At 43.8% G+C, this 20713-nt stretch overlaps 1 protein-coding gene across 1 annotated transcript; it reads left to right on the forward strand.

Annotated features, from left to right (window-relative positions):
- Positions 1 to 3098: 3098 nt before the first annotated feature.
- LOC308512481 (cyclin-Q-like) lies at positions 3099 to 3935 on the forward strand (the record flags this gene model as incomplete). Its single annotated transcript, XM_081082214.1, has 1 exon — positions 3099 to 3935. The coding sequence occupies one exon, from the start codon at positions 3099 to 3101 to the stop codon at positions 3933 to 3935; it is 837 nt and encodes a 278-aa protein (XP_080938340.1).
- Between the last annotated feature and the right edge of the window lie 16778 nt (positions 3936 to 20713).

Below are 20713 nucleotides of genomic sequence, written 5' to 3' on the forward strand. Positions count from 1 at the left end.
GGGAAATAAGAAGCTTCACAGACAAAAAAAAAAAAGGGGGGGGGAGTTTATCACCACCAAGCCAGCAATGCAAGAAATGATAAAGGGACTGGTGTAAAAAGAAGAAATAAAAAGGTAAGAAAGAAAACAGGCACAAAAAATAGAAATGGCTACAAACAAGAACATTTCAATAATAACTTTAAACGTAGATCGACTAAATGCTCCAATCAAAAGACATCGAGTGGCTGAATGGATAAAAACCCATGACCCATATATTTGATGTCTACAAGAAACCCTCCTATGAAGAAGGGACTCACACAGAATGAAAGTGAAGGGATGGCAAAATATTTTTCAGGCAAATGGAAATGAAAAAATAAAACGCTGGGGTAGCAATAATTATATCAGACAAAATAGGCCTCAAATTGAAGGCCATAACAAGAGATGAGGAAGGCCACTTCATAATACTAAAGGGATCAATACAAGAGGATATAACCCTGATAAACATATATCCATCCAATGCAGGAGCGCCCAAATACATAAAAAAGCTCCTGGAGATATCAAAGGAGATATCGACAACAATACAATCATAGTAGGGGACCTTAATACACCACTGACATCACTAGATAAATCCTCTAGACAAATAATCAGCAAAGAAACAGCAATCCTAAATGACTCACTAGATCAGATGGATGTAATTGACATCTTCAGAACATTTCACACCAAAGCCATGGAATATACGTTCTTCTAAAGTGCTCATGGGACATTTTCAAAAATAGACCACATATTGGGTGACAAACAAAGTCTCTCCAAATTCAAGAAGGTTGAAATTATACCAAGCATCTTCTCAGACCACGATGGCATAATATTAGAAATAAACTACAATAAAAACCATCCAAAATACTCAAACGCAGGAAGCTGAATAGCATGTAATTAAATATTGATTGGTTTACCAATGAGATCAAAGAAGAAATTAAAAACATCCTGGAAAATAATGACAATGAAAACACAACAATCCAAAACCTATGGGACACATTGAAAGCAATCCTGAGAGGGAACTTTATAGCTCTTCAGGCCTATCTCAAAAAAAAAAAGAAAAAATGATAGTAAATCATCTAACTCTACATCTCAAAGAATGAGAAAGAGAGCAACAAGAAAAGCCCAGAGTGAGAAGAAGGAGATAATAAAGATTAGAGCAGAAATAAATGACATAGAGACCAAACAAACAATACAGAAAATCAATGAATCGAAGAGCTGGTTCTTTGAAAGGATAAACAAGATTGATGAACCTCTAGCCAGGCTCACCAAGCAGCAAAGAGAGAGGGCCCAAATAAACAAAATCAGAAAGGATAGAGGAAAAATAACAACAGAACCCACAGAAATACAAATGATTATTAAAAAATACTATGGACAGTTCTACTCCAACAAACTAGACAACCCAGAGGAAATGGACATATTCCTAGAAAAATACAACATTCCAAAATTTAATCATGAATAATATAAAAATATCAATAGGCCTATAACTATGGAAGAAATTGAAGCAGTCATCAAAAAGCTTCCAGCAAACAAAAGCCCAGGACTAGACGGCTTCACAGGGGAGTTTTACCAGACATTCAAGGAAGAACTAAAACCTATCCTGCTCAGACTATTCCAAAAAATTCAAGAGGGAGGAACACATCCAAGCTCATTCTATGAAGCCAGCATCACCCTAATAGCAAAACCAGGTAAAGACAACACAATGAAAGAGAATTACAGGCCAATATCCCTCATGAACATAGATGCCAAAATGCTCAACAAAACCTTACCAAATTGGAGCCCGCAGTACATCAGAAATATCCTACACCATGCCCAAGTAGGATTTTTCCCAAGGATGCAAGCATGGTACAATATGTGCAAATCAATAAATGCGGTACATCACATAAACCAATTGAGAGGAAAAAAACACATAGTCATATCAATTGATGCAGAAAAAGTATTTGACAAAATCCAAAACCCATTTTTTATAAAAACTCTAAGCAAACTGTGCATAGAGGGATCATACCTAAACATAATAAAAGCCTATGTGACAAACCTACAAACTACATCATACTCAGTGTGCAAAAACAATTACTCTAAGAAGAGGAACAAGACAGGGATGCCCACTCTCACCACTTCAGTTCGACAGAGTACTGGTAGTGCTAGGCAATGCAATCAGACAAGAAGTCAAACAAGGCATGCTAAGTGGAAAAGAAGAAGTAAAACTGTCATTATTCTCAGATGGCATGGTACTGTCCATAGAAATACCTAAAGACTCCATCAAAAAAACTAGGAGATTTAACAAATGAATTTGGCATTGTAGCATGGTACAAAATTAACACCCAGAAATCTATTAATCAATGGCTTTTTGATAAACCAGTAATGAACTCACAGAAAGAGAAACTAAAAAAAAATAAATAAATTAAAAAAATATGCCATTTACCAGTGTAACAAAAAATTAAGAAAGCTAGGAATAAACTTAACTAAGACGGTAAAAGACCTGTTCTTGGAAAACTACAGGAAATTGAAAAAAGATATAGAGGAAGACTAAAGCAAATAGAGAACATACCATATTCATGGATTGGTACAATCAACATCATTAAAATGTTCATACTACCCAAAGCAATGTACAGTTTTAATGTATTTCCCATTAAAATATCAATGGCGTATCTTACAGACCTAGAAGAAAGTTTCCAAAAATTCCTATGGACTTTAAAAAAAAGACCCCAAATAGTTACAGCAATCTGGACAAAGAAGAACAAAGTTGGAGGGATCACAATACCAGACATCAAGCTATATTACAAAGCCACGACTCTCAGTACTGCCTGTTACTGGCACTAAAACAAACATATAGACCAATGGGACAGAACAGAGAACATAGAAATCGACCCTAACTATTATGCACAATAAATATTTGACAAAGGAGGTAAAAGCATAGAATGGAGTCATACAGTCTCTTCCATAAATGGTGTTGGAACCAGGTTGGCGTCCGGCCTGGGCTGGTGGGGCTGGGGCGGCAGCGCCCAGCACTAGGACCCCGCTGGCACTGGCCCCGCGCTGGGAACACTTGCCCTTCAGAGGGGTTTGGGGCCTCAGTGTGGGGCCCCATGGAGGACCTTAGCCTGGACAGCTGCAGAGAGGAGGACAGGGCGCTAGGCGCCAAGGGGTGGCCCGAACCCCAGGCGAGGGTGCACTTCCGTGTGACAAGGTTCATCATGGAGGCAGGTGTCAAGCTAGGGATGCAGTCCATTCCCCTCACCACCGCCTGTGCCATTTACCATAAGTTTTTCTGCGAGATCAACCTGGACGCCTATGACCCCTACTTGGTCGCCATGTCTGCCCTTTATTTGGCTGGCAAAGTGGAAGAACAGCCCCTGCGAACCCGTGGCATCATCAACGTGTCCAACAGGGACTTCCGCCCGGGCAGCGAGCCCTTGGAGATGGACTCCCAATTCTGGGTGATCCGGGACAGCATTGTGCAGTGCAAGTTCCTTGTGCTGCGGGTACTGTGCTTTCAAGTCTCCTTTCAGCACCCACACAGGTACCTGCTCCACTACCTGATTTCTCTCAAGAACTGGCTGAATCCTTACAGCTGGCAACGGACCCCCATCTCCTTCACTGCCTGGGCCCTGCTGCGGGAAATCTACTGCGGGGGGCTGTGCGTCTGGTTGCAGGCGCAGCACATAGCAGTGGTGGTGCTCCACCTGGCCCTGCAGGTCTATGAGGTTCAGGTGCATGCCGAAGCCAAGGCTGAGAAGCCATGGTGGCAGGTGTTTAGTGGCGACCTTACCAAGCCAATCATTGATAACATTGTCTCTGATCTCACTAGGATTTTTACCATGGACACAGAGATCCCCGAAGGACCTGGCCCAGGCCTGTCCAAAGAGAAGCTTGGGACGCTTGGCTGCAAGGGGACGGTGCCACCACATTGCCCTGACTGCTAGTCCCCAGAGCACTGGCAAGGAGGACTGGTTTTGTGCTTCTGGGGACAGACAGGTGAAGGCGATGATATGCTGCCACTCTGACTCTCAGGCTTTGACTGTCCCTGGCAGCCATAGTCCAGATGGTGATGGATGCTGCACCTCCCGCGAGCAGGATCGTGCTGCGGGCTGCTCTGAGGCCTCCATGTCTGCTTTTGTCCTTTGAAAGGACGCAGACTACAGCTGAGGTTTGGGATCAGTGGAAGGAAAATCAAAGAATGGATGGGACTGTGACCCAGGGGATTTTTTTAAAGGCCAGATTTAGAGAAAGTATGACTCAATTAACATAGAGGAAATTTTATTTTGTTTCATTAAACATATTAAAAAGCCAAAATAAAAACATAATAATTATTGGTGTTGGACTTATAGCACAGATAGATGCAAAAAAATTAATCTAGACCACCAACTTACACCATACACAAGTATAAACTGGGAATGAATAAAGGACTTAAACGTTAGTGGGTAACCATGAAAACCTTAGAAGAATCCATAGGCAGCAAAATATCAGGCATCTGTCTCAGCAATACCTTTAGTGATACAACTCCTAGGGCAATGGATACTGAGGTGAAAAGAAACAAAGGGACGACGTCAAATTAAAACGCTTCTGCAGAGAAGAAGCAGCCAACAAATACAACAACAACAACAACAAAACAAGGAAGTCCACTGCCTGGGAGAAGATATTTGCCAATGTTATATCCAATAAGGACCTATTCTCCAAAATTCATACTGAACTGATCCAATTAAACAAAAGGAAGATCAACATTCCAATCAAAAATGGGCATAGGACTAAGACACTTTTTGAAAGTGGACATACAGAATGCCAAGAGACACATGAAAACATGCTCAAAACCATTAATCATCCAAGAGATGCAAATCAAAAGGACAATGAGATAGCATCTCACAATGGTCAGAATGGCTATCATAAACAATTCAACAAACAACAAGTGCTGCCGAGGATGGGGTGTAAAAGGAATCCTCTTGCATTACTGGTGGGAATGCAGACTGGTATAGCAACTTTGCAGAACAGTATGGAGTTTCCTCAAATAATTTAAAAAATGTAGCTCCCATTTGAACCAGTAGTCCCACTAATAGGAACATATCCCAAGAAATGACAAACACCAATCGGAAAGGGCATGTGGAACCGCATACTTATTGTGGCACAATACACAATAGCTAAGATTTGGAAGAAGCCTAAGTGCCCATCAGCAGATAAATGGATTAAAATCTGTGGCACATATACACATAGGAACAATACACTGCTGTAAAAAATAAAGAACTTTTACCATTGCCAAAAGCATGGAAGGACATGTAGAGCATTCTGCTGAGCACAATAAGCCAGTTGGAGAAGGATAAATACCACATGACCTCACTCATTTGTGGAATACAATGAACAACATAAACTATTCAACAAAAATAGATTCAGAGACAGAAAAGCATGGAACTGATGGTCAAACCTCAAAGGGAAGGCAGGACTAGGGGTAAGAGATCAACCAAAGGATTTGTATGCATGCATATCAGCATAACCATGGACATAGACACTAGGAAGGGAAATGGCATGTGCTGGGGGTACAGGTGCACAAGGCGAAAAGAAGACATATGTAATACTATATGTAATCCTCTAAACAATAAAGGATTTTTTAAAAATGTGTTCCTAGAATTATACCTTTTACTTATAGTAATTTGATTAACATACATACCTAAATTCCCCAGTCTCCCAATAACTTCATGATGGTTGATCTTTTAGCTAAATCAACATGGCATGTGTAAACATAACTCAGGTCACTGTAATTGCTCCACATAAAACTCTTTGGATGTCTGGAACTATTTTTGTAAACTAATCCAAAGTCACATATTCCACCAAGATGTCTGGCACTGATGGGCAGCGACACAAAATAAACAGCCACTGGACACAGTTCCCACCTTAAGGAATCACTTGAGCTTTCTGGGTCCAAAATTTTTTCAACAGATTTATACACCACGGCCTCCTTCCTGACATTTGAGATTCAACAAACATCCCTTGATCCCCTTAATTTTATGAATAGAAACACTATCTCCTACCAATACAACTTCTAAAAATAATTACCCCCTATATTTTTCCTCTTATCTTTTTTGTGCATGATTGTACTAATTTACATTTCCTTGCATGTTTGTTATTTTTACCATAGAAAATAAGTGCCCAATAAGTAGGGATTTTGTCTTATTCAGAATCATTGTGTAGGCTACAAAACATCACTTGAAAGAAGACACTTTGAAATAATATCTACACAAACTACATTTCTTCTGCTTAGAAACTAGGGAAACAACATCAACCATTCTCCATAAATCAAATAAATGGACTTCTGAACTCAATAAAAATCATGAGACAAATCCCACTCTTGGCTGTTGACAAACCCTAAAAGATAAAGGTAAAGTCAAAGTGTCAATATGTACTGATCCCCTTCAATGTATCATAAAACAGGCTCTCCAAATAAAGGACAGGGACATAAGTGAGTTATGTACTAAAAGTCATTGAAGATCAACTTAATATATGGCATAACGAGTATGCACACAAATTAACGTCAATATAAGATCAAAAGTGTAGCCAAAGCACAAACTTGGTTATTGACCTAGAAATCTGCATATGTTACCTTGTCCCAGGGAACAGTGATTCTTAATAAATCCAAAAGAACGTGGCTTAAAATAATGGTTTGATATATTGGAAATATCTGAAAATATAACAGAACCAAAGAAAATATGTACCCCAAATGATGCCCGAATGGTGTGACTTTCAGGGTAATATTAAGGAATACTTGTGCAATGAGCACTGACAACATTGAAGAATATGGAACACACATTGGCTATATTTAAGATTATAGAGAAATAACACTATTTCCTTCACTAGTACATTAAAGGCTCAATGAAAGGAACTCTTATCCACTACTTTAAAATAAATCAGGATATATACATTTTACAAAAATCAGTCTTGTTGCACGATTCAAAAATAATTAACCAGAGAAAAGTTAGTTAGGGAAGGAAAGGTCATTTAGTTATGGCACACCCAATGTCCTAATTCACATCAGTTCCTGTCTTGAAGAACTAAATACCTAGCCCACTTGCTGTGTCTCTGTGATGGTTTACCATCCAATTGTGAGCCTGGAGGGTACTGTTCTTTTCCTGGTCAAAGAACAAGCCCAAGTCCCTTGCTCAATTCCCAGTAGGGGGCAAGGAGATGGCAGCCGATCAGTGATTCTCTCTCATCATTCATGTTTCTCTCTCCCTCTCCCTTGCTCTATGAAATCAATAAAAATACTTTTTTTAAAAAAAGTATTCCAACTTGAGGGTAAAGGGACTACACATACCATATTTTCAAGACCTTTTTTTTTTTTTTTTATGCTATGGATATGTTTGCATCAATTGTATTAGCTTCTTACCAACAGTGATCTGATTTCTGCTGACATTATATGTCTGGGGTGGGCAGGTAGTTCTAAATTAGAAAGTGCATTGAAGGCTTAAAGCACGATTCCATTTGTATTCATATACTAAAGTAACTAAGCTTAATGTACTATTTTGCTACACAAAACGGACATTTCAACATCCTTCCAATCCCACAGTCCAGCAGTTTTGTGAAATTAAAAAAAAAAAAAAATAGTGATGGCTAAATAATGATGGCTCATATGGCATTATCAAACTTTAAAAACAAGAAGACAGAAACCTGGAAATACTATTACTTGAACCACAGTGCTAGAATTTTATTAACAGACTTACTTTTTTCTTTTTTAAAAATATATTTTATTGATTTATTTTACAGAGAGGATGAGAGAGGGAGAGCAAGTTGGAAACATTGATCAGCTGCCTCCTGCACACCCACCAACTGGGCATGTCCCCGCAACCAAGGTGCAAGTCCTTGACCAGAAATGAACCAGGGACCGTTCAGTCTGCAGGCTGATGCTCTACCCACTGAGAAAAACGAGTTAGGGCAAAAGACTTACTTTTTCATTCATTTCTTTGGCAGCATCTGTCACATATTCAGAATTCTCAAATGTAATAAAAGAAAAGCCTCTGGACTTGTTTCTTGCTACCTCCTTTGCCGGGGTCCAACCCCAGCAGGTCCAGGGGTTCCCAAAGGCGTAGACGGAGTCGGCGAAGAAGGAATGACACGGAGACAGTGTTCAGTTGATCAGCAGCCTAGCCAGGATCTCCAGCCAAGTTCTGGTCTGGATCTCCAGCGAAGTTCTGTTTAGGATCTCCAGCCAGGTTCTGTGTCCATGTTGCCTTGCTAGGTTCTCCAGCCAGGTTCTCCAGGTTCTCCAGCCAGGTTCTGTAGCCATGTTCCCTCGCTAGGTTCTCCAGCCAGGTTCTGTCCATGTTCTCCAGCCAGGTTCAGTCACCAGGTTCTAGTCAGGTTCTCTTGCCAATTTCTGTAGTCAGGTTCAGTCCAGGATCTTTTGCCATGTTCTCTTGCTAGGTTCTGTCTCTAGGTTCTGAGGCCAGTTTCTGTCCAGGATCTTTTGCCATGTTCTCTCCAGTGAAGTTCTTCTGTCTCTAGAGAACGTTCTGTGTAGGTTCTGAGCCTAGGTTCTGTCTCTCTCTCGGTTCTGTCTTCTAAGTTCTGTGTTCTAAGTTCTGTGTCTTGCTGTCTTGTTACATCTGTATTTATACCAGTTGATTCAATCCTATCAATCTCTATTACAAAGGTTAGGGCGTTTCTTATCTCCATTCCAGGGAGTAAAGATTATGTAGCTTAAGCATGATTGTTCGTAGTTAAAGTGATTAATTACCTGCCTGGCACTTAGTTAAGAGGTTTTATTCCCTCCCTAACTTCAGGGGAAAATCCCTACCTGGGGAAACAATCTTTCTCAGAGAGGAGACCTTGGTTAAAACACATAGTGCCAAGAAGGTGAGCAAACATTTTAAGAACAGTATGCCATATATGCCAGGTCCCTGGAAACAGCAAGGATGGACTGGCTCCCGGCACTCCTTTATCAAATCTACTGGAATTTAGAATTTTAAATCCCACATGCCACTTAATATTTAATCTCTAAGAGATATTTCAATTTCTCTAAGTTTTTGAGAAATTCTCACAGAGACTCTTAATCCTATATAATAAAAGGCTAATATGCAAATTGACAGAACAGTGGAAAGACCAGTCACTATGACACACACTGACCACAAGACGGCAGACACTCAATGCAGGAGCTTCCCCCTGGTAGTCAGTGTGCTCCCATAGAGGGAGCACCAGTCAGTGAAAAACCAAACTCACAACTAGCAAGCACAGCAGTGGTGGCTGGAGCCTCTCACGCCTCCATGGGAGTGATAATGATATCGGACTGACGCCTTAGGCCCACTTCCACTGTCAGACATCCCCCAGGGGCTCCCGAACTGCCAGAGGGCTCAGGCCAGGCTGAGGGACCGCCCACTGAGTTGCATGCACTAGGTCTTTAGATTAATATAATGGACACAGTATAGTACCAATCTTCTGAAACTTAGTAAAAAAAAAAAAAAAGGCAAAACATTTTGCATCCTCATTACCTTCCCAAAAATCTGTAGGGAATAAACGCCACAGTTAATCTGTCTTATGGCATTCCATGAACCAACCCCATAATAAACTCACAATGTCTTACTTTTCCTCCTTATTACCTGGGACCGTAACATGATTGACAGGAGATAGATTAATTCCTGGGCAAGTGGAATAGAGAAACTGAGACAAGAAAATCAAGCCTGGTCAGTTTGTACAGCCTGTAGAAATTCCTTAATACTCCCCCGCCAAGGACACTTGAGAACAAGTGGTTAATTCAGGGGTGGGCAAACTTTTTGACTCGAGGGCCACAATGGGTTCTTAAACTGGACCGGAGGGCCGGAACAAAAGCATGGATGGAGTGTTTGTGTGAACTAATACATGTTTACACTGCTGCTGGTGAAGGAGCAGAGGGGAGAGCAAGAGAACCCTCCGCTCTTTTGGCTCCGCGAGCTGGATAGAACAGCCGAATGGGCCGCATCCGGCCCGCGGGCAGTAGTTTGCCCATGGCTGGGCTAATATCTCTCTTTCCACATGAGAGACTATTCAGCAAAATCACCCTGGAACTTCCAAGGCATGAGTGAGAGAGGAGGATGGACAGAGGGGCAGTTTTGTCTTGCCCACAAAACAAAGCAGCTTGCTGTCTTGGGGAAGGGATGAAAGGGGACTTTATCTCACTCAGTAAGCAAAGAATCAACAGCCTTGGGACTTGCCGAGATAAAAGTTGTCAGGCATTCTCATCAACTCTGAGGCAGCTATGGCCAGTAAAAGGAGACCTTGAAATGTAGTCTGTCCCCTCCCTGCCAGCCCCTCATGCAAGGGCAAAGCCTGGGAATTTCACCCACTCTCCTTCCCCGCCTCCAGAAGACACACCTAGGAAGAAACTAAAGGGCGATTTCTGGAAACAAGCCTCCACACACTCCCCCAGGAGTCCTCTACAGGGCCATCCATGTTTACAGGGGAACTTCCTGGGCCTTTGGACAGGAAGCAGCCTGACAGGGAATGAGTGTCCATTACCCATCTCGCCAGCCGCAGGCCACAGCACAGCTCTGCATTCTCCTCCTCAGGCTTGACTTCCTATATTGTCCCCAACATTCTGAGGCCCTCACATTTTTGTCCTCATGCAGTGGGAAGCCATGGCTCAAAGCTACTCAGAGAGGCGCGGCCCTCTAGTGGCAGTCATGGCCTGTCTCCAGAAGCAGGGAGGCTGAGAATCCTGGATGTTATCATTATGCCAGAGTGGCTGCACAGGCAGCGGGGTGGAGGGTCCGCTGCTAAATGCAGGAGTGAAAGAGGACCTCCTGGGGAAGGTTGCAAGGCGTTGAGAGGAGCATTTGTTGTCTTTCTCTCTCAGGGCATCTGTCTGCTATGCATGTGTGCATATCATCTCTTAGCACCCATCCATTCTCTGTCTTGCATACATCATCTCTTTACCCATTATCTGTCCTGGATGCCAACCACTATGCATCACCCACCTGCCATCCTCTGTCATGCCTTGTCTACCTCTCCCTCGTCGGTTGTTAAGATTAGTAATCCTGAGCCACTTGTGGGTGCTGTGAGTTCCCTTTTCACCCAGGCATCCCAGTCCTCCATTTTATACCGTCTACTTCTCACCTCCTAGAGGCTGTTGAAAGGCTTAAAGAGAATAAAACAGGGAAGAGAATACCTTATTTTGCTTAGCAGATATCGTGCAGCAAGCTGGCAGCCTTGAGCACAGCATAGCCCAGATAACCAGAGGACACCTGGCATGGGAGGACCCAAGGACAGACCAGACCCTCATGTCAGCAGAGCGGCTTGCAGCCAGCAAAATAAACAAAAACTCTCTCTCTGCTCTCATGACTGATGACTTTCTCTGTCTCAACCCACCAGCACCCAGGTGTCCAGAATAAAATCTCTCTTGATACATCTTGTACCCCCAGATGTCCCACCTCACACAGGAACAGCACTCATGGACAAGATTAGGGTGTGCCTTTCAGCAGAGGATCCCCTACCAACAGCCATATCCTGGCAGAATCCCTGTCAGGCACAGGGGACATCCGCTTCCCAATACCTGCAGAGCTTAAGTACAAGCAGAGGGCCCACAGGAGGAATATCACAGCCACCTGCACATGGTGGTGAGAGGAGGCCACTGGGCCCAAGCCTCCAAGACATCCTAGGGCATGGTGTTTTCCCAGTCTCAGGGGGGCTGTTGCTCTGAAGCTCTCTAGGCAGGGTGGTGCTGCTGTGAGACCCCCCAAGAGGGACCCTCACTCTGTCCCATAGATTGACGGCGACCCCAATCATCCGCAGGAGACGTCACTTGATGCAAACTGCAAGAGGCTTTATTCCAGCGCGCTGGGGCTCAGCTCGTACTCATGCAGGAGCAGAGGAGTTGGGCGCCCAGCAAGGGGTCTTTCAGCTATTTATATGCAAAAATCATACATTAGGGAGGGGTTGCATGCAGGAGGGTAAGAACAAAGAAATTCCAAAGGGTCTGGTTTGTGTCTTGATAGGGATAGGGCATTCCTGCCTGGTGTTTTCACAACCTGTTTATCTCAAGGTTGACTGAAGCCTTGTTTACTCAGCCTGCCCTTTGTTGGGGCTATCTCCTGAAACAGCCTTAGGGAGGGCGTCATTCTCTCTGTTCCTATCTCTAATGGGGGAAGCCTAGGGAGTTGAGATAAAACAGGCAGCTAGGCCTGGCAGCTGGGCCTGTGCAGTTTGTAACATTCTTTCATTCCCCCATTTGCTTTTTGGTAAGTTCTAATCATGGAACTTCTGTCTCTAGACATTCCTTTTCGAAACTATCTCTCTGGCAGAGAGACTGGTATTGCTGCCTGAGCACTAGTACTTGCACAGCACTTATTTCTTCTCTGATAAAGGTGACCAGTCGGTTTAAGATATAGGGCCCAAAAGTAAGAATTAAAAGCAATATAATAAGAGGACCCATAAGGGGGTGGATATGAGGGTCCATTGAGTCCTAGACTTCTTTATTTTGCCTGGGCTGTCTTAAGCCGGGTGTGATGAAGCCACGTCGGGATCCCGTCGACCTGACTGCCGTGGGGGTGGTCCTTTCAGTCCTTGGGTGGCAAATTTCTTTACTCAAACAGTGTCACCAGGTTGGAAGGGATGAACTGGATACAGGCAGATCATCTTGGACGTGCTTCTGGTCTGCTTGCTGGGTAGACTGTAAAACCTGAAAGTACTTGAGTAAACTGGTGAGATGAGTAGCACAAGGTCTGGAAGAGTCACTAGAATCTGTAAAGGCCCCACTGGTTTTAGGGCAGCCTCCTGGGCTGCTTTGTCTGCAGCCTAGTTCCCTCCTGCTTCTGGAGAGTCAGTGCCAGTTGGCCCATCGTCCTTGCTCTGCTCATGTCTGTCTAACTGCTTATTATATTACCTCAAGGATCCTGGCTCTGAATTCTTTCAGGGAAAATGGGCGTTGAATTCTCTTCTGTAACTGCTTCGTGGTGAGGAGGGACAGAAGTTTCTCTCAGATCCAAGAGATCCTTGCTATCTGTCAGAGGGACGATGAGGCCTGGGCACAGAAGGAGGTGGGCTTGTGACCTGGCAGAGACAAACTGTAACAAATGGTCTGGTGGGAGGGAAAGAAAACATTTCAGTTTTAATAACCTCTGTTGAAATGGGATTTTTCTTCTTAAAACTCCTCTATGGCTATCAAAAAGCCAAATCAAGACCAATTTGTCTACTGTATTCAATTTGGCCTGATGTTTGCATAAACACAACAAGAATGGTAACTGACTACCTTTGCTGGAATTTCATGGTTGAACCTTAATGTGCCCCATAGGGACAGGAAGCCAAGCCATCCAGCTGCCATCAGGCCTGCCTGCAGTATCTGCTGCGTTAGGTGAATCCCTCACCTGTAGCAACTCCACCTGAGCCCACGCTCCGGGCTTTAAGGCCCATCTCAGTAGCCCTCCTACTCGTTGCGGCCCAGAGTGTATGGGGTTCCACAGGGATGCAGAGGCATCCTTATTGCTCCCCTTCTACTCTGACCAACCGCCAGTGATGGTAGGGCATGGGCCTGACGCTCCAGCGCCAGCCATCTTCAGGGCTCCCGAGCAGGATACCAGGCTTTTCCTGTGGCACTTTTATTGGCTTCAAGTCTTCAGAGCTCAGATAGGGCTCCTTAAAATATGATACTCCAGTTAAAGTTTCCGGTCAATAAAACCACTATTGGAAACCAGTCTTACTGAATTTATGCAAAGAAATGTATTGCCATGACTTATTAAGCATTGCCAAATTTCAGAGGAATTACATAAGGAGAAAAAGCCACTGACCTGCCGTAAGATCTTCTGATTTTCCTTGTAACTGTTATATTTCTTTTATCATTTTTCCTAAGTACTTTGGCATAACTACCCTTTGTTTAGGGAGGCAGAATGTAAATTATTTACTCTTTCTGACCTACTGGCCTGTATCATTTGATTAATTTTCTTTCAACATTTTTTTTCTCCTTCTTATCACATACACAACCTTTCTAAATTTCATACTTTCAAACCAGCCTTTAAACCTTCTTTTTATGTTCTTTAGAAATGCATAACCATGCCTTAGACCTTCTATTCCAAACAGGCTTTTCCCAGTTTTTTACAGTTGAGGTTTTGTGCCACCTCTGACATGGGCATGGTCACACAGGCCTATAAGATAGTATACAGGCTGCCAACTGTCAACTGTCTCTCGATAGAGACTAAAACCTGATGGGTGTTCTCCTTTGCCCAGTTGGGCACCTGCCCTCTTGGCAGCTAGACACCCTTTACTTTTGGAGTTCACCCCACATAGTCCCCTTCCAGGACAGCTAACACATAGCTATAGCAATGTTCCTCAGTGTGGAAGACTGGACATTTGCCAGTTACAGCTACATTTAAACCTGTAAGAGAATTGAAGGTTAATACAACACATTAATACAATGAAACATAATATTGGCATCATGGCCTCTTCAGGCAGTCAAATCCTCCGCTACTAAACATGAGATATGGCAGGGCTATACAAACATTTTAGGGAGGTGACTAAAGTCCACTCTTTGACCTTTCTATATAAGGTCAAATTGTCCTTGTCTTTCTGAAGCCATGTTTATGAAGATGCAGGCATCATCTGAGTCTATTATACAATTTTCTGCAGGTATAGTCCTTTTCAAGTTGGGGTGAGTCCTGGGGTCATGAACTTTTTTTACCCATATCGAGTCCCCAGGCTGGAAAGGATGTACAGAGTCCGAGGTGGCACTGGCAGGGCATCTCGAACAAGCTTATGGGTGGCTTGTAATTTCTGTAAGAGATCATGTCCAAGTAAGGGGTACAGGCATTCTGGCATGACTAGAAACGAATGAGTTACCGTGTTCTTTCTGAGGTCCGCAGTCCTTTTTGATGTACAAGGAAAAAGGCAGTTTGTCCGGTGGCTCTTAGAACTGGTGTCTTCTTAGATGTTACTGGTCCCATTGGCTCTGTCAAGACTGAATAGGCTGTTCCAGAATCACCAGAAAATTATCCAGGGGTTTTATTTATCTACAAATAATTACACCTAAGTAGACATATAAACATTAAATAAACATCTATATTTACACCTTTTCAGTAAACAAGTACTTTTACAGTCTTGGGAATTTTGGCAGATAACAGAAACACTGCCCAAGTCCCCTGATGGGGGCCTGACAAGAACAGATGTGGGGTTCTTTGGCTGGGGGGTATAAAGTCTTCATTCTTTCTCTCGGCACTGCTAAGGACAGGATCATTGGAGAGGTCTCTTCACCTAGGCAAGGCTGTGTTGAGCCATCTGGGGTAAAAGTGGTTTCTGCTTAGTTTCCCTATTTTACTTGTTCCAGCTTACTGGTTTATCATGCATTCAATTTTCTTAAAATGTATTCTGGCACAGGAGAAAGTTGTTTTGCTGTACAAGGTAGCTTAACCCCTATATAACTGGGCTTGGACCTCTGCCCAGTAAACTGCAGTCTATAAGTTCAATATGCAGCCTCCGGTTTTTCTAACCCCACGAGGTTTTGTCCAGTCTGAGTCAGACTCCTCCTCTCTTGGAGAATTTCAAAGTCCTGATAGTTCCCAGGTCCAGGGAGAGTGCTTTTTTGTTAACCCTTAGGGCCCTGCTTTTTGCCTTTTTACCAGTTCCCTTTGTGGCAGAGCAGCAACCAGGCCTCTTTCAAGGGAGTGCACTGGAAGGAGATATTAACCCCTCCTCTTCCAGCAGCAACAGGTACTAAACCCTTTCAGTACATTTGCAAACAGGGAGCTTCTGCTAGCTCTATCCACAGCTTTCCCTACTTGTCTCGCTGCTGCTTCTTCTTTCAGGGCAGCGGGCAGCTCAGGCATCCAGCCCCCCCTTCTTTGACCTGGCTCTCAGGGGCTGAGTCTGCCTAGTAAACAGTTCTAAACTTCTAAATCACCAGGGCGGCTGCAGATTTCAGGTCTGTTTCTCCTCCGCTTTTCTCCTGGGAGTTTAGTTTTTAATGTATTAGAATTTTTTTATTCTTAGAAACCTTAATCTTTTAATGATTATCAAAAGTGAACAGTCAGCAATTTTAGATTAATATTTATGAACACATTTTAAAGTACTTTTATTCTTAAGATATATCTAGACCTTTTGTGACAAAACTAAGAACAGGTATTGGTTTAATTCAGCATTGGAAGGGTTAAAAGAATAAACCAGGGCAGAGAAAGACTGTGCTTACAGTTACTTTTTGTAACCTTGAAGTTCATTGATAAGACCTGTTAGGTTTGCAGCCAGCAGCATAACTGCCAACCCTCCCCCGCCCCACTTCTCTCAGCCCAGGCTGCTTTTTCTCACAGATTTTTTCTTTTACTCTTTTATAAGCAATCTTGGAATTACAGCGATTTACAACCCAGGTAAGAGCAACTGATAGACAGAAATTTATATTAACTAAGTGGGCTGATTCCTTCTGTAGTGGCGAGCAAAAGACTCTGAGAACTGCTAGAGATTCTTGCAGCCCACCGCGGGTCCAGTCCAAACGTTCAGCCAGATGAATTAACAGAAATGCAAAATAAATCAAAGTAACTTTCACTTTACACAGACTAGTAATGAGCAGTCAAAATAGATAAACACTCGTATTCACACTCTCAGTAGACTAGCCCAGACTGGAGCTGAGCAGATGAACAAAACAATGCCCAACTCCCCAGACGGGCGTGGGGGCACTCCTGGCACCCATGTCCCAGAACAGAATTCTTGACCAATGTTTTGGTGAGAACCTACCGGAGGAGTTAAGACTGCGTCCAGTCGCCCCTCTTGGTAGCAAATTGGCTAGTTCCACACAAACAAACAGCTGTTCACTCAGTTCACTCATGCTTCCTCAGTATTTTAGCATTCATTTTAATTTTACAATCTCTATTGTATTCCTTAAAAAATTTTCAACATGTAATTAAGAACAGCAGGTTTACTTTGTCCCGACCTCATGATGATCAGTGACGAGAGACAGACAAGGGAGGGGTGACCTTTTTTCACAGATCTTCACTCAGGTACCCGCCTGACCAAAGTTGTGGAGCCACACAAAGGAGAGGAGAGGGCAGGCCCCCTCCCTCCACACTCGCACACTTTCACCAGACATTCATTCAGCAAAGGCATTTAGCTACCACAACACACAGTTTTTCTCAATCAGTAACATTTTTAAGAATAACATTCAAAAATGCAAGACATAAGTTTTTATCATTTGAATTCAGTAAGCTTCAAGGTCCCAAGTTCTCAGTAGTTCTGGAAAACCACACCTGAGGCTGGCAAGCAGGTTTGACCCAGCCCTTGACTTTAAAACGACCATAATGCTTAAAGGAGTAGTTTGAGTCTGTCCCATAGCGTCCGTCCAGTGAGTCCACAAAATCAAACAAAAGAACACAAACACCAAACAAACAAAGACACCTAAGAACAGCCTTCCGACCCCGCGGAAGAAAAACTGAAAAAAAGCCAGATGGGGGCTTTTACACCTCACCAGATGGGGGCTTTTACACCCCCCCAGATGGGGGCTCAAGGCGTCCCTTGACTCCCCCTCTTCCCTTGGGGCGTCCCCCAGGGCTGCAACCTGTGGTCCTCCAGGCACGTCTACCGACCACTGTTCGACCACTCTCACGAGTTGCCGAACGGCTGCCAAACCGAAAGCGCGCACTCAAATCCAGACTGCTTGACAAACACAAGACAAAGACAAACAACTTGGGGTACCCCTTCTTACCTCCAAGGTCGGCTCCACGGATGAGGGGGTGGTCGTCTAATCCCGGACGAGCCCCCAAATGTGAGACCCCCCAAGAGGGACCCTCACTCTGTCCCATAGATTGACGGCGACCCCAATCATCCGCAGGAGACGTCACTTGATGCAAACTGCAAGAGGCTTTATTCCAGCGCGCTGGGGCTCAGCTCGTACTCATGCAGGAGCAGAGGAGTTGGGCGCCCAGCAAGGGGTCTTTCAGCTATTTATATGCAAAAATCATACATTAGGGAGGGGTTGCATGCAGGAGGGTAAGAACAAAGAAATTCCAAAGGGTCTGGTTTGTGTCTTGATAGGGATAGGGCATTCCTGCCTGGTGTTTTCACAACCTGTTTATCTCAAGGTTGACTGAAGCCTTGTTTACTCAGCCTGCCCTTTGTTGGGGCTATCTCCTGAAACAGCCTTAGGGAGGGCGTCATTCTCTCTGTTCCTATCTCTAATGGGGGAAGCCTAGGGAGTTGAGATAAAACAGGCAGCTAGGCCTGGCAGCTGGGCCTGTGCAGTTTGTAACATTCTTTCACTGCTAGTGGTCAATGTCAGTTCCTGTTGCTACATACTTTGACCCTCAGTCTGGGGCAGGGAAGGGCCTGGCATGGTGAATATGAAAGATGACCATCATGCCTGCGGGAGGGATGAGCAAGGAGCAGAGGAACAGGAGACAGGTAGGGGAAAGCTGGGGGCCTCCTTGTTATTGCAGAAGCAGTGAGCAGATCTCCCTTTATTAAAGTCAACATCACCACTCTGAAAACTAAAACTGGGGCTCTGTACCATAAGGACCTCCTCAGGGAGGAAGCTGGGTCACCAGCCTCTTTCAAGGCCCCTACCAACTCTACACCTGTGTTGTGGCCCTGCAGCCTCTCAATCTCTTTTCCCCTTAGACATTGGTGCATTGGGATTTTCTGTCACTTTTAGGCGCCTGGAGAATTTTTCAATGTTGTTTTTATTATATTTAAATGGCATGATGTATCTGTGTGTTTTGTTGTTGCTAATCCACACTATAGGATCTTTTCCATTGTTGACTTTTTTCAACAGAAAGCATGGAAGGAAATGTGGGAGGGTGAGGGAGAGGGAGAAGAGGGAGAGGGAGGGGGAGAAGAAGGAGAGGGAGAGGGGGAGGAGGAGGGAGAGGGAGAGGAAGAAGGGGAGGAGGAGGGGGAGGGGGAGGGGGAGGGGGAGGGAGAGGGAGAGGGAGAGGGAGAGGGAGAGGGAGAGGGAGAGGGAGAGGGAGCGGGAGAGGAAGGGGGGAGGAAATGAGAGGGAGAGAAGGAAACATCCATTGTTTAACTACAAGCCAGGAACATGCCCTTGACCTGGAATGAAATCCGGGATCCTGCAGTGCCAAGGCTGGTGCTCAACCGACTTAGGCACAGTAGCCAAGTGCGTAATTTAACATTTTTAATCAGAAGGAGCATTGGACTGCGTGAACTATAGAAATAATATGAAGGATAGAATTTCAGCCCATTTCCAGAGAATGTGCCTTCATATTCAGTCATAATCAATTATTTAAGTTAAAACATTATTCTTCAGCTGCATTTTGAATGAATGTAAGCTCCATTGTCTACCTCAGCCTCATTGACACCTTTTTAGCTCAGGCAGATAAAAGCATAGGTTTTCAAAATAGTTAAGACTTTACTAGTGTCATGTCATACTGACATAAAATTATTCGTAAAGAGGTTCAAGTATTGTTATTTGGTCACTGACTTTACAGGAGGCTCAGTTGGAGCACCACCAGCACGAAGAACCCCTCTGACTTATGGTGGTCCAGTCCCTGTGATGATTATTACAGCCACACAGGAGATGGGTATGATGGGAGCACGGCAATTACTGCAACAGCTGATGGGACACTCCTGTAAGAGGTCCTAAGTGGGGTGCTGGCTGCGATCACAGGATACACCATGTACGCAAGAGAGAGTGAATCATGCAGTACAATAGCTCACCTGATTGGGCACTCGGGGAGTCAGGGGGAAAGCCCCTGTGACAGAAGAATTAGACACTGAAATTAAAAATGATAAGGTACAGACAACATTTTATTGTAAAGAATTTGGCTTCTGTTATTTAAGAATGACTAAAACGAAATGGTAAGTTTGGGGGAAGCATCAAGAATTGTAGGTACCATTATGAAGTTTCAGGATTGGAGGCAAGGTTTGAATTATTCAAGGTTGTTTCATAAGTGCTGATTTAAATTACAATATACTTAAATGTTTAAATATTACATATTGTATTGTTAAAATATTCAGAATATAAGCACAACCAACAGACCAACAAAGGCAAGAAACTGGGAGTGGGTGATGAGAACAAGTAACTAGGGATAGGGGAGGCCAGGGGGAGGTCAGTAGAAAAAAAGAGAGAGACATATATATTAATTTGTAAAACCTTAAACACTAACATTACAAAAAAGTTTCAGAAGAAAGTGTTCTGCAACATGGGATTTCTTGCCTGATTTTACTACAAACACATAAAAGCAATCTGGTTGGATGGTGAGTTATATTCATGGCCCTGAATTTCCCAGGGTGTCTATGACCATATATGCATGAAGTCTTTGAAGTGAACTGCATACAAAATGAAGCAGTGTGTTATTTCGTCATGGCATGCTGCCCTGTTTTCCAGTTAGGGAGGGTAAACAAATGAGGTATTCTCCTTGGAAAACCTAAATGGATAAAAGCATTGTAAAACCTCTGACAAGGCTGCAAAACAAGGATTCCTCCAGCTCTGTGGCCCACACTTTGCCCCCTAAGATACTGATAATGAGCAGGCCGATCCCACTGGCCCCAGGAGGAAGAGGAGACCTTGGGGAAATAGGATATGGTGGTGAGCAGCAACAGGGCAATGTGGCATGGCAGCACAGCAGCCTAGGCCTCAGCATGAGGAAGATTCACAGACACCTGTGGAAAGGAGTATAGGAAGAACATGTCAAGCCAGCCCCTGTTGAGGGGCAGGTGGAAAGGCCTGAAGGTGCTGTGGGTGGCCTAGAGGGAGAGTTCAGAGGAGGGGCTGAGGTAATCTGCTTTGACTCTGAGTGACAGTGGACATGCACACTCCCTCCTC

The sequence above is a fragment of the Myotis nattereri genome (genome assembly GCF_964212035.1).
Source record: "Myotis nattereri genome assembly, chromosome: Y".
Taxonomy (NCBI): Eukaryota; Metazoa; Chordata; class Mammalia; order Chiroptera; family Vespertilionidae; genus Myotis; species Myotis nattereri.